Below are 15,351 nucleotides of genomic sequence, written 5' to 3' on the forward strand. Positions count from 1 at the left end.
ATTGAACCCGGGGATCTAGTGCTGTATGGCAGCAACTCTACCGCTGCACCAATGTGCCGCTCATAAAATCTTGCAATGTTCAAAGATATGTGGAGAATACTTGTTCAAAAGGAATATTTTCTCTTCACTTCTATAATAATTTATTCGATCCTGTCCAAGGTTAGGTTTTTTTGTTCCCTTTCTCAAAAATCCCTTAACATTGATTAAATTTCAATCTATTCAATCTGCCAAATCTAACAACACTGAGTAAGGTAACATAACTGGGTAGTTACAAACAATAATGACAATGATATATTCCTGCCCACTTATTAAATGCCAGCCTCTCATGTTGCCCTTTCTATACATAGCTATGAGCAATGAACCATGAAAATGAGATTGCAGGTGCTGTCAATTGATCTCATGCTGTGTAATATCTCTACTGCCAAGTGCACGTCAGATTAAATTGAGTGGTGCTGATTCCTGACTGTTCAGGACTCTATTAGATATAAGCTTGGTGAGTAGGCAGTAAATAGCATGTCTCCCAATGCACAAGCTTTGAAGCACAAACATTGGAATGCAGACTGCCACCCTATGAGTATATTGCACGTATTTTAAAAGAAATTAAAGTTCACGTTCTAAATATATCCTATCTAATACAATACAAATTAAATAACGATACATGCGAATCACCAGAAAACATGCATTTCTGTAGAGATTTTAATGAGAATTTAAAGACATGTGGAGCCAGGTTAAAAATAGAATATTTACAGAACGGTGGATATTCACACTGGTTTTTGACAGTGATGAGTTGCAGACATTTCATGATATGTCAAACAGGTGCTTCAGCCTCTGACTTAAGGTGGCATTCTAAGTTAAGCCCTGGCTTGCTAGATTTCATTTCAGGAGAGTTTCTGTTGTTCCAAATAACGCGAGTACTCTCGACTGCACTGCAATTATGGCATCACAGCTGATTCCTGTGATGCATGATACATTTGGTATTTTATACTAATTGAAAAGATATTGAAAGCAGGCCGTCTGGAGTGATGCTCCTGGTAGGGCCACCCATGGCGGTAAGGTCGAGGGGGAGGTTTCTGACAAAGAGCAATCCAACCAAGACCTCAACGGTGGAACAGGCGGAGGACGATGGCTGACCATAGTGGAGCATCACAACGGCTGGGAAGGCGGATGAAGGCTGCAGCAGAAAAGGGTCTCCGGTCGTCTTGGACTCCATGCCACAGGATCCTGACCCAGATCTGTCAAGGACCGTGGGGTGGCTGTCTGTGCACCAGTCTCCCCACGTTAAACAAAGTCACACACAGGCGTCCTCCATATAGGGAATAGCACCCTGGAGACACCCATGGTCAGCCATGGCCGAAAGGGGCCAAAGATTGCCAGCCAATGGACTGACCTCGACTACCCTCTGCGGCAGAGAGTTCCAGAGATTCACCACTCTCTGTGTGAAAAAAGTTCTTCTCATCTCGGTTTTAAAGGATTTCCCCCTTATCCTTAAGCTGTGACCCCTTGTCCTGGAGAGGCGAGCTAGACTTCTGTCACTTTCTGTGGTTGGGTTTTCATAGGTTCATAAGAGATCGGAGCCGAATTAGGCCATTCGCCCCATCAAGTCTACTCCGCCATTCAATCATAGCTGATCAATTTCTTCCTCCTAACCCCATTTCCCTGCCTTCTCCCCATAACCTCTGACACCCATACTAATCAAGGATCTATCTATCTCTGCTTTAAAAAATATACATTTAATTGGCCTCCATAGCCTTGTGTAGCAAAGAATTCTAGAGATACATCACCCTCTGACTAAAGAAATTCCCCCTCATCTCCTTCCAAACAGAACGTCCTTTAATTCTGAGGCTGACCTCTAGTCCTAGACTCTCCCACTAGTGAAAACATCGACCCCACACACACTCTATCCAGGCCTTTCACAGTTCCAATGAGGTTCCCCCTCATCCTTCTAAACTCCAGCGAGTACAGGCTCAGTAAACCAACAAACGCTCATCTTATGTTAATCCATTCATTCCTGGGATCATTCTTGTAAACCTCCTCTGGAGCCTCTCCAGAGCCAGCACATCCTTCCTCAGATAAGGGGCCCAAATTTGCTCACAATACTCCAAATGCAGCCTGACAGTGCCTTATAGAGCCTCAGCATTGCATCCCTGTTGTTGTCTCCTGGCCCTCTTGAGACAAATGCTAGCAATGTGTTTGACTATAGACAATAGACGACAAGGGATAAGAGTATTGGTTGTTATTTATCCAATACCTTTATGCAAACATGATGACTGCTGTTGCTTAGTCTCAAAACTCAAGAGAGTCAAGAGTGTTTTATTATCATATGTCCTAGTTAGAACAATGAAATCCTTACTTGCAGCAGCACAACAGAAAATGTAAACATAGTACCCTGTAAATATATTAAACTAGCAAAAAAAAGTTCAGTGCCTTCCCAACATGGGGGAAATTAATAAAATACAAACAATTGAACAGAAAAAAATAACTCAGAGCACAGATTAAATTTAAATAATTATATGCTAAAAGTATAATAATTTGATCTGATCGCCCCGATGTGGAGGGCCCAAACGCTGCCGGCTACGGGAGTCAAGATCGTCCAGTCAACGGAGGGCTCGAGGCCCAACATAGAGCATAGAAGGGAAGACATTTTAACTTTTTTTTCGCCTTCCATCACTGTGAGGAATGTGGAGGAGTCACTGTGGTGGATGCTTATGTTAAAATGTATTTTGTGTGTTCCGTTGCTTTTTATCTGTATGACTGACTTGGCAAATGAAATTCCCCGTATGTTGCAAAAAATGCTTGGCTAATAAAGTATGATTGTGATTGTTTGTGATTGCGATACTGAAAGTATAAAAGTCAATCACAGGACAGATACCAGCAGATCAGGCTGGTCTTTGAGAGATGGCCTAGACTTCTGTCACTTTCTGTGGTTGGGTTTTGTCTTTGGTTTCTATGCTTCTACAGGATTTCCCAAATAGCTCCAGGCTGTTTTGGGCCAAACTGCTAGGCCATTCAGTTTAGGATTATTCTTTGCAATTGATTTTTCGACTTTCTTTCCTTGACCATGCGTGATTCCCTGTGTTTATGTGACCATTCCCCAACGACGACAACAACACACTTTGGCCAGAAATCTTTAAGTTCCACCAATCTGCGGCCTAAATGCTTGAAACATGGGAGTCATTTAAATGTCCATGTCACTAATCCAGAGAGGCAACAACAAAGAATTGTGTAGGAAGGAACTGCAGATGCTGGTTCACACTGAAGACAGATACAAAATGCTGGAATAACTCAGCGGGACAGACAGCATAAGGTCATGAGGTCATAAGGAACAGGAGTAGAATTAGGCCATTCGGCCAGTCAAGTTTACTCCGCCATTCAATCATGGCTGATCTATCTCTCCCCTCCTAACCTTATTCCCCTGCCTTCTCCCCACTAATCAAGAATCTATCTATCTCTGCTTTAAAAATATCCACTGGCAGCCTCCACAGCCTGCTGTGGCAAAATAATTCCACAGATTCACCACCCTCTGATTAAATACATTTCTCGTCTCTGGAGAGAAGGAATGGCCAGAATTCATGACATTCATATGATATAATTTCGATGACTTACAACTTCTATAACTACCATTAACAGGCTTGTTGCCGTGTTGCACTGACAGCAATTTCCATTTCAATTTACTTAACAAATCAGCAGATCCTTGTCAAAACACTGAAGTAATTGGCATCACTGTTTCTGCAAAGGTATTCAGAGACCATACTTGGTAACAACTAAATCTGCCTTTGCAGATGTCACTGCATTTATTCTGCAGAACTATTTTGCTATTCTGTCAGATGATTTGACAGAGAATAGTCAAAACAGATATGCAAGGTTGTTCGTCGGAAGGAACTGCAGATGCTGGTTTAGACCGAAGATAGACACAAAATGCTGGAGTAACTACTGTAGTACTTTAATTCCCCTTCCCATTCCCACACTAACCTTTCTGTCCTGGGCCCCCTCCATTGTCAGCGTGAGGCTAAACGCAAATTGGACGAACAGCATCTCATATTTTTGCTTGGGCTGCTGATGCCCCTGTCCCACTTAGGAAACCTGAATGGAAACCTCTGGAGACTTTGCGCCCCACCCAAGGTTTCCGTGCCATTCCTGGAGGTTGCAGGTGGTTGCCGGAGGTTGCAGGTGGTTGCCGGAGGTTGCACGTAGTGGAAGCAGGTAAGGAGACTGACCAAAACCTCCTGGAACCGGACGGAAACCTTGGTTAGGGTGCAAAGTCTCCAGAGGTTTCCGTTCAGGCTTCCTAAGTGGGACAGGGGCATTACAACCCAGTGGTATGAATCTCGATTTCTTTAACATCCAGTAACCCCTGCATTCCCTCTCTCACCATCCCTCCCCCACCCAAATTGCATTAGCTTCTCGTTCCCACATACCAAACAGCTAACAGTGGCCCATTTCCTTTATCATTGTTACTTTTTTGCATATCTTTCATTCATTGTTCGATATCTCTCTACATCACCATCTATATTTCTCATTTCCCTTTCCCTCGAATCTAGCATGAAGAAGGGTCTCAACCAAGGTCCAGGAACAAGCTTCTTCCCTACAGCCATTAGCTTATTAAACACTACAACCTCAAATAAGCTCTGAACTAAATAGACTATTATTGTCTTTATTGCACTATTGTGTTTTTATTTGTACTTATGTGTGTTTTTTAATATCTCGTTTATTATATTTGTTTACAGTGTACTATGTTTACATATTCTGTTGTGATGCTGCAAGTAAGAATTTCATTGTTCTATCTGGGACATATGACAATAACCATATAATAACCATATAACAATTACAGCACGAAAACAGGCCATCTCGACCCTTCTAGTCCGTGCCGAACACGTATTCTCCCCTAGTCCCATACACCTGCGCTGAGACCATAACCTTCCATTCCCTTCCCGTCCATATAACTATCCAATTTATTTTTAAATTATAAAACGAACCTGCCTCCACCACCTTCACTGGAAGCTCATTCCACACAGCAACCATTCTCTGAGTAAAGAAGTTCCCCCTCATGTTACCCCTAAACTTCAGTCCCTTAATTCTCAAGTCATGTCCCCTTGTTTGAATCTTCCCTACTCTCAGTGGGAAAAGCTTTTCCACGTCAACTCTGTCTATCCCTCTCATCATTTTAAAGACCTCTATCAAGTCCCCCCTTAACCTTCGGCGCTCCAAAGAATAAAGCCCTAACTTGTCCAACCTATCTCTGTAACTTAGTTGCTGAAACCCAGGCAACATTCTAGTAAATCTCCTCTGTACTCTCTCTATTTTGTTGACATCCTTCCTATAATTAGGTGGCCAGAATTGTACACCATACTCCAGAATTGGCCTCACCAATGCCTTGTACAATTTTAACATTACATCCCAACTTCTATACTCAATGCTCTGATTTATAAAGGCCAGCATACCAAAAGCTTTCTTTACCACCCTATCTACATGAGATACAATAAAATACTCTTGACTCTCTTGACCTGAAACATCACCCATTCCTTCTCACCAGAGATACTGCCTGACCCCTGGAGTTACTCCAACATTTTTCTGTCTATGCAAGGATTTCTTATACTTGTCAAATCAATGGAGAAGATGGAAAAAAAGAAAACCTCAACCGAGAAGAAAAAAAATCTTTGATACTGGTGTTAAATGTAATCAAATTTCAATTCTCACAAGTAACTGATGTGTGCACAATTTCCTGCAGATTTTATATTTACTTATCCAACTGCCCGCAAAAGAAATAAAATGTAACCACCAGCAATAAAAATGAATAGTTCTGAACCATTGGGAATTGAGATGAAAAAACCTCACAAATGAATTACAATCTGGGCAGCACGGTGGTGCAGCGGTAGAGTTGCTGCCCTACAGCACTTACAGCGCCGGAGACTCGGGATCAATCTTGACTACGGGGTTTGTACGTATTCCCCGTGACCGCGTGGGTTTTCTCCGAGATCTTCAGTTTCCTCCCACCCTCCAAAGACGTACAGGTTTGTAGGTAAATTGGTTTGGTGTCCCTAGTGTGTGCAGGATAGTGTTAGTGTGTGGGGATCGCTGGTCGGTGCGGACTCAGTGGACGAAGAGCCTGTTTCCTCGCTCTCTAAACTAGACTTAACTAAACTAAATACTTTTGTTATCACCCATGGAAGATGGGGTCAAGGAAAGAGCGTTCACGTCGCAGCCCTGTTTCCACCAATCTTTCCACCGCCATGCACAAGAAGGGCAAGACAGACACCATTGTATGCAGATGCCGAGAAATGTGTTCAGCTATGGCTGAACAACTTCTAATCTTGTGTGTGGATTCGATAAGACCCATGGAAGACGGAGCCTTACAAAAGATTTGAAGAAGGGTTTTGGCCCGAAACGTTGCCTATTTCCTTCGCTCCATAGATGCTGCTGCACCCGTTGAGTTTCTCCAGCACTTTTGTCTACCACCAAATGATTCACAATCCTTTGTTCTCACCCATGAAAGAAGATTTCACTTACCATTAAAACACCAAAGGACCACCAATCTGCACTTTGCGCATGGCCACGTCGGTTGACTACCTCGGGAGCCATGTATTCTATTGTCCCACAGAAGGAATAGGCCCTCTTGTCGTGGTCAACGGCCTCCTTGCTGAGCCCAAAGTCTGAGCAAAAGAATTACTTTTATTACACCTGTATCCTCGTCAGGCTAACAAAACTGAGGCATGCAACTCAAATGATCAACATCAGTGCAGCCCAGTCTGATGTTCCACTTGATTAATCCAATTAATCCATAACCTACCTGTTATTTTAATGTGTCCATCTTCATCCAGAAGTACACTGAAATTTAAAAGGCATAAAAACAATATGAGATTCCTTTCAGTGAAGAAAAGTGCATAAGCACATCCTCATACTTCAAACTCTCAAGTACCAGTCTTTTCCCTTTGCTGACGATTGAACTATCGCTCATTATGAAGTGCAGAATCTAATCAAACTCAGGGGTCATGGGGAGAATCAGGTTGAGAGGGAAAGATAAATCAGCATGTGTAAGGAGGAAGTGCAGATGCTGGTTTACACCAAAGATAGACACAAAATGCTGGAGTAACTCAGCGGGACAGGCTGCATCTCTGGAGAGAAGGAATGGATGACGTTTTGGGACGGGGCCTTTCTTCAGACTGATGCTGCCTTACTCCAGCATTTTGTGTCTATCTTCGATAGATAAGCCATGATTATACGGCAGAGTAGACTTGATGGGCCAAATGGTATAATTCTGCTCCTATCTCATATAAACTTATTTCCCAATTGTGGTTTGTAGTGAACTCTATAGATAAGTGAAAATCAGGTGATTATCGGGCTGGATCTATAATAGACAACACACAGACTGATTACTTCCAGTACTAACAGTGTATAAGATGGTAATTAATGCCCTTCCTTCATTTTAACATTCAGTCAGCTCCGTGACTCTGAATCTTCAGCAGTGCTGCTAAACAGAGGTACCTTATTATTGAATGCTAGTAAGTAGACTTTGGATCATAAACTAGGACTGACAGCAAAGATTAACTGGTATGCACACGACAGATTCTCGCAAAACCCTTCAACGAGTAAAAGACTGTTGAATTTAATTTTAGAGTCATATAGAGTGATACAGCGGCAAACAGGCACTTCAGCCCAACTCGCCCACATTGGCCAACATGTCCCAGCTACACTAGTCCCAGCTACCTGCATTTGGGCCATATCCCTCCAAACCTGTCCGATCCATGTACTATCCATGCAGCAAACCGTCCGATCAGCTGAGAAGGTTGTTGGCTGCAACCTTCCCTCCATTGACGAACTGTACACTGCAAGGGCCAGGAAGTGAGCGGGTAAGATCATCTCTGACCCCTCTCACCCTGGCCACAAACACTTTGAATCACTTCCCTCTGGAAGGCAACTCCGGACTGTCAAAGCTGCCACAGCCAGACATAAAAACAGCTTTTTTTCCACGAGTAGTAGCTCTACTTAATAACCAAATATGTAGCTTCCTTTTGCTCTGGTATTTTATTTAATTAACATTTAATAAATAATGTTTTATTATTAATGTTTTATGTGTCATTCCTAACTGTCACTTGTATGTCATGTTGTCACTTGCAGGCGGACCACCAAGGCAAATTCCTTGTATGTGAATACTTGGCCAATAAACTTATTCATTCATTCATACATGTTTAACTTTCTTAAACATTGGGATAGTCCCTGCCTCATTGTATTGATTCACAAATGAGTATGGCCCATCTGATCTGCTCTTCAGCAGAAGGTTTGAGCCAGCTTCTTGAACTACAGCTGTCTGTGTATTGAAGGTATTTCATCCCTGCCATCGGGAAGAAGGTAGAGGAGCCTGAAAGCTGTAACGTCCAGGTTCAGGAACAGCTTCTTCCCTACAGCAATCAGGCTATTAAACACTGCAATCTCCAAATAAGCTCTGAACTACAATAGACTATTATTGTTATTATTGCAGTATAACAATACGATACGATAGAACTTTATTTATCCCAGGACGGAGATTGATCTACCAACAGTACACAATGATGTTTACATATATGTGTGTGTGTGTGTGCATGTATATATATATATATTATATATATATATATATATATGTATATATTTGTGTGTATTTCTATATATGTGTGTGTATGTCTGTGTGTGTGTGTGTATATCTATGTGAGCATGTATGTATATATACACACACTACATTTTTTTTCACATTTATTATTTTGTTTACAGTGTATTATGTTTACATATTCTGTTGTGCTGCTGCAAGTAAGAATTTCATTGTTCATCTGGGACACATGACAATAAAACACTCTTGACTTAAAGTGTTAGGTGGATACTGTTATTTTGAACTAGTATAGTTGAAGGATCAGAATGATAACATGTGGCTTAAATGGCAGTGTTCACATGCGCATCCAGCCATATATATTTCCCGGTGCAAAAGTATAGGGCCTGACACACTTAGGCGATTTTTTGGGCGAATACCGGCATCTGCCACAAAATTTTCAACATGTGGACACAGCCCAGACCATCACACAAACCAACATCAGTGAAGAAAGCGAATGGCATGTTGGATTTCATAACAAGAGGAGTTGAGTAGAGGGCCCCCGTTAGACCACACCTGGAGTATTGTGTTAAGTTTTGATCCCCTAATTTGAGGAAGGACATTCTTACTATTGAGGGAGTGCAGTGTAAGTTTACAAGGTTAATTCCCAGGATAGCGGACCTGTCATATGCTGAGAGAATGGAGCAGCTGGTCTTGTACACTCTAGAATTTAGGATGAGAGGGAATAATTGGAATTTCTAGACTAAGTGTTCAGCTAAGTGTTCGACTAAGCCCAGCTTCACACGGGAGGGCTGGCCCCCCAACGCAATATTCTACCTCTCCACCAATTCCAATATTGGTGGCCAGTGGGGGGCTTTCTGGAGCACTAGTATGGTTGTTGTGGGCTGAAGGGACTGGTTTCAAGAGGGACATTGTGGGCCAAATGGATTATTGGGCTGGCGGCTCAGTCAATCAAGCCTGTGCTGGCAGCTCACTCACACACGGCTGGTGGGCTGGCAGTTGACTCACGGCTATTCCTTGAAATTCCACTTCAAGCATGGTGCAAGGCCACCAAATTCAAATGCCGTTTCAAGCCACTTCAAGCAGGGTGCAAGGTCACCAAATTCAAGTGCAGTTACACACCATTTCAAGCAGGGTGCAAGCCCACTAAAGACAGAGAGTCATAACGTCTCCATCCCCCATCATGCAGAGACTGAGCCACGCCCACATGTCCGGGTTTTCATCGATGGGAACAATCCTCGGCACCCGATGAGTGGAGGGGGATTCTGAGTAAGATTGCCAAAATTCACAGCTGTAGGTGGTAGCGTTTTTTCTAAAATCAATATACAGCACAAACAGGAAGTTGTCAAGATTAGACTTTTAAATATATAAAAGGCAACACCACTTTTCAATTAGGCAACAGCACTTTTCAATTAGGCAACACCACTTTTCAAACCAAAGGCAACTCCTGCAATTTCCAAACCAAAGGCAATTCCTGCATTTTCAAACCAAAGGCAACACCTGCATTTTCAAAGCGGGTTTTATAGTCCCTCCCCCTCCACCCAGAAGGGGCGTGGCCATCATGGCATGATTGACAGGAGAGTGAATCTCAAGATTTTTTAAACATTAATGTCTTTTATTTTTCATCGATGGGAAAAATCCTCTTGTCCTGCGCAGCAGAGGGGGACTGAGTAAGATGGTCAAAAATCACAGCCGCAAGTGGTAGCGTTTTTTCTAAGATCAATATGAAGTGCAAACAGGAAGTGATCAAGATCAGAGTTTTAATTATATAAACATAAGATTATTAAGGGTTTGGACGCTAGAGACAGGAAACATGTTCCCGATGTTGGGGGAGTTCAGAATCAGGGGCCACAGTTTAAGAATAAGGGGTATGAGGAAACACTTTTAGAACGGAAATGAGGAACCACTTTTTCACCCAGAGAGTTGTGAGTCTGTGGAATTCTCTGCCTCAGAGGGCAGTGGAGGCCAGCTCACTGGATACTTTCAAGAGAGAGCAAGATAGTGCTCTTAAAGATAGGTGATATGGGGAGACGGCAGAAACGGGGTACTGATTGGGGATGATCAGCCATGATCACATTGAATGGCGGTGCTGGCTCGAAGGGCCGAATGGCCTACTTCTGCACCTATTGTCTATTGTCGATTGCTTTGCATTGACTCCATTTATACATCACGTTGCCTCGGCAAGGCCAGCAGCATAATTAAGGACGAATCGTACCCTGGCCACTCCCTCTTCTCCCCTCGGACAATAGGGATAGAAGTGTGAAAATGCACCCTTCCAGATTCGGGGACAGTTTCTTCCCAGATTATATCAGGCAACTGAATCATCCTACCACAAGCAGAGAGCAATCCTGAAATGCCATCTACTTCCTGGATGACTTTCGGACTATCTTTGATTGGACTTTACTAGCTTTACCTTGCACTAAACAATATTCCCTTATCATGTATCTGTACACTCTGAATGGCTTTGATTGCAATCATGTAGTGTATTTCCACAGACTGGTTAGCATGCAACAAAAGCTGTTCACTGTACCTCATTACACATGACAATAAACTAAACTGAAACTAGTGGTTGAGTAGTGAATGTTTAGGGGTGAATGCGGTGACAAATGAGTAAGCTATTTTGATTAAGCCTGATTAACGTTGATAGTTTGGATCGTAAGAGCTGCTCTCATCCAGAGGGTACACAATATACCCCTTGTTTGTTAGTTTGTGGGTCATTGACTAAAGGGCCTGTCCCACTTGGCCGTCATGTGCTCGTAATTTACGCGACATCATTTACGCGTCACGACGCACAGCGCGCGTGTGGTGACATGCACGTGATGCTCGCGTGATGCATGGTGACATAGGCAGTGACGCACGGTCACGCGCGGCTCCACAGGATTTTAGGATGTACAAAACATCCGCGCCATCTGCGTGACACGCAAAGTGGGACAGCCCCTTTACACTTGAAATAGAACACCCAGCTTCTGAGATGCCCTAAGGCAATTCCTTTGGCAATGGTGAACCAGGATGTTGATGATGGGAAATTCAGCAGTGGCAATGCATTTGAATGCTGAGGGGAATTGGGTATTGAAGATGTACTTCCCTTGGGAATTGGTGATGTGAATATTACATGGTACTAAGCGGCCTGTCCCACTTAGGCGACTGTTTAGGCGACTGCCAGGGACTAGTTTTAATGGAATTCACCTAAGACACGTGGCGACAACATAAAAAACAGCAAAAATTGTCACCGACCGTAATCGCCCAACAAATCGCCATAGTGGGACAGATCAATAAGCGGCCTAACCTTGCTAGTCGTGTAGATCTTGCTATGCGCAGGAACAAGCCGCTTCATTTGTTTGAGTTGTGAATAGGATCACACTGTATCAGTCAACATCTCTGCTTCTGACGTGACGCAATAAACGTTGCTGATGAAGAAACTGAAATTGACTGGGTCAAGTACACTGGCCTTAAGGGCCTCTCCCATGTGGATGACCTAGTCCACGTGTTTAGAAGACCCGAGACGAGTTGAAATAAATGGCCAGGTCGTGTTGGCTCACCAAAATAAAAGACCTCCTATGACCTCCTATGACTATGTCCACAACTTCCTAAGACTATGTCTACGACCTCCTACAACCCCCTTCGACCTCAGTCTTCCACACCTAAGACCAACTATGACTAGCTACGAGTAGAAAATGATCACATGCTAAAATGATGTAATGTTTGCATTTTTTTTCTCGGGCCAGTTACCGACCTATGACTATCTACCACTACCTACCACTACCATCACGGCCTACTACGACCTACCAGTGGATCTACCTACGAGTAATAAAATATACATTTTTTCCTTGCCAAAATTTTTTTTACTCGTGAACATTTTTTATCAGGCTGGAAGAAATGCCGCGACCTGCTTGAGGCCACGAGTGCGCGGAGGCCACTCACTAGTATGAGGAAGAGTTGCGAAGACCTCCTACGACATCATGGCGACCATGCTACGAGTATGAGTCAAGGACAAACTCGGCAGAGGTCGCCAATTAGGTCTTGAAAGTGGGACAGGGACTTTAGAAACCTCTGAAATATGTCCAGTGGTAAAGGTGATTAGCCGGGTCTGCTCACTCCAACCAGTGTTGCTCACTCCAACCAGTATTTGCATTCAAATGACAGAAGGATAATTGTACAAAAATAATCTGCTTTGCTGCCTTACAGCACCAGAGACCCGGGTTCGACCCTGACTACAGGTGCTGTCTGTGTGGAGTTTGTACACTTTCCCTATGACCAGGTGGATTTTCCCCGAATGCTCCAGTTTCCTCCCGTAATCCAAAGAAGTGCAGGTTTGTACGTTAATTGGCTTTGGCAAAATTGTTCAAAGGGTATAGGATAATGTTAGTGTATGGGGTGAACGCTGGCCGGCATGGTGCCGGAGGGCTGATGGGCCTGTTTCTGCGCTGTATCTCTGAAGTCTAAAGTCAAAATCAAGATAGAAACAGACTGCAGACCTGACCCAGGACCTGCATCAGGAATAAGTTTCATTGAAGTAGTGAATCTTAGTCTTGGCTCATTGTAGATACATGTAATTTGTATCCAGCATCTAATAATGATCATATTTCAACAGTAACTAAGGTTCACTACTTCAATGATTTGACAACATTGGGTATTATAGCAATTAATATATAAAACCTTTTTTTCTGTTTTTTGAAGCATTTTTTGAAGCAGAACAGCACCTGCACCTGTGATCTATTTATGGCAGGGGATGTACTTTATAGTATACACACACACATACTATATATATAAATATCATAAGATCATATCATGAGATAGGAGCAGAATTAGGCCTTTTGGCCCATCAAGTCTACTCCACCATTCAATCATGGCTGATCTATCCCTCCCATTCTCCTGCCTTCTCCCCATAACCTCTGACACCCATACTAATCAAGATTCTATCTGTCTCTGTCTTAAATATATCTACTGACTTGACCCCCACATCGTTCTGTGGCAATAAATCCCTCCTCATCGCCTTCCTAAAAGAAAGTCTTTTAATTCTGAGGCTATGACCTCTAGTCCTAGAATATAGTTATATTATACATGTAATTATATATTTACATATTGAAATATTGATATTATATTTCATTGAGTAGAGTGCTCTGTGAAGGAACATCTTAAGATGTATAGAAAGGAAAAGGACTGAGGTCCAAGTATTATTATCAAGATATGATCAGTAAGTGGCTCAAATATCCCAGTTAACAGATACAAGAAAATATTGGCATTGTAGAAAAGTTACCATAATATATAAAGGCTTATGATGAATGTTTTTTAATTCCAAGCCTATATTTAAAAAATCAATGCAATAAACTTTGCTCTGTGACATATACGTCAGGCATGGCATCGTTGGAAAATAATATATATTTTTGTTATTTACTACTGAGAGATAAAAAACTAGCCAGCACAGTCTTGGCCAAAGAGTGTTACTTCAGTGAAGGCATTGAAATATCACTGAGGCAGCAGTTTTCGTTGTCTGTTCATTGACTGAAGCAAGTGAAGCAAATGCTGAAATTTGACTAAAAGATCACATCCCAAAAAACAGATAATTTAAAAAGGAATATAATAATATAATTCATATAAAACCTTTTTTTTTTCTGTTTTCCTCAAAGATTAATTCTTTGGTAGAGGGCCAATAAGGACAACCTTGCCTCCCCGCGGTCAAAAGTACTCTCGGATTAACAATTGGTAGCAAATGGTTTTATCACAATAACATGCTGGGGCCGCGGGAGTGCTGCTGCCTTATAGCGCCAGAGACCGGGGTTCGATCCCGACTGTGGATGGTTGTCTATATGGAGTTTGTACGTTCTCCCCGTGACCTGCGTGGGTTTTCTCCAAGATCTTCGGTTTCCCCTCACACTCCAATGACTTACAGGTTTGTGGGTTAATTGGCTTGGTATAAATGTAAATTGTCCCTAATGAGCATAGGGTGGTGTTAATGTGCAGGAATCGCTGGTCAGTGCGGATTCAGTGGGCTGAAGGGCCTCTTTCCACGCTGTATCTCTAAGTTAAACTAAACTAAACATGTCATGTCATGTATGCATGTCATTTTATACTGTATGTGCTATCTATCTGTGAATCAACTTGAGTGCATAGACAAGAAGTTTCATCACAGGCTTTATTTGAAACACAACATTGTAGTTTTGTTTCATTTAGTTTAGAGATACAGCGTTGAAACAGGCCCTTCATCCCCCGGGTCTGGACCAGCGATCCCCGCACATTAACACTATCCTACACACACTAGGGACAATTTACACTTATACCAAGCCAATCAACCTACAAGCCTGTACGTCTTTGGAGTGTGGGAGGAAACTGAAGATCTCGTAGAAAAGGGACACAGGTCACGGGAGAATGTACAAACTCCGTACAGACAGCACCCGTAATAAGGATCAAACCTGGGACTCTGGTGCTCTGAGACAGCAACTCCACTGTGGTACCACAGTTGATTACCACATGATAATATTGCAGGGGTGGAGGAAGCAAGATTTCAGAGAAAAGAAACATCTCTTACTTTTCTGGTTTTAAGTCTCTATAAATGATTCCAAGGCCATGGAGATGATCCAGAGCCAAGGCAAGCTCAGCTAAATAGAATTTGACATCTTCTTCTGTAAACATCACCTTCAGGGAGAAAGTTCAAACATTGGCTGAATGGTTTTCTAAACAGTGATGATATCAAATCAGAAAGGAATATATAGTGCTTCTAATCAACTGTTATAAATTACAGACGACTAACTAGAGATTTGGAACATATAAACAGTGAAACA

The 15,351-nt window shown here is 42.5% G+C and overlaps 1 protein-coding gene across 2 annotated transcripts in view; it reads right to left on the reverse strand.

Annotated features, from left to right (window-relative positions):
* The window catches only part of rps6ka2 (ribosomal protein S6 kinase, polypeptide 2), a 188,916-nt gene that overhangs the window by 84,625 nt on the left and 88,940 nt on the right, over window positions 1-15,351 (reverse strand). For both annotated transcript variants that reach the window (XM_055640002.1, XM_055640001.1), the window contains exons 6-8: window positions 15,099-15,205; window positions 6,785-6,822; window positions 6,505-6,647 (exon numbers count right to left, since the gene is read on the reverse strand). In XM_055640002.1, coding sequence (XP_055495977.1) covers window positions 6,505-6,647; window positions 6,785-6,822; window positions 15,099-15,205 — 288 coding nt within the window. The remainder of the gene's footprint in view (window positions 1-6,504; window positions 6,648-6,784; window positions 6,823-15,098; window positions 15,206-15,351) is intronic.

The sequence above is a fragment of the Leucoraja erinacea genome, chromosome 8, assembly GCF_028641065.1.
Source record: "Leucoraja erinacea ecotype New England chromosome 8, Leri_hhj_1, whole genome shotgun sequence".
In the NCBI taxonomy this organism is placed as follows: Eukaryota; Metazoa; Chordata; class Chondrichthyes; order Rajiformes; family Rajidae; genus Leucoraja; species Leucoraja erinaceus.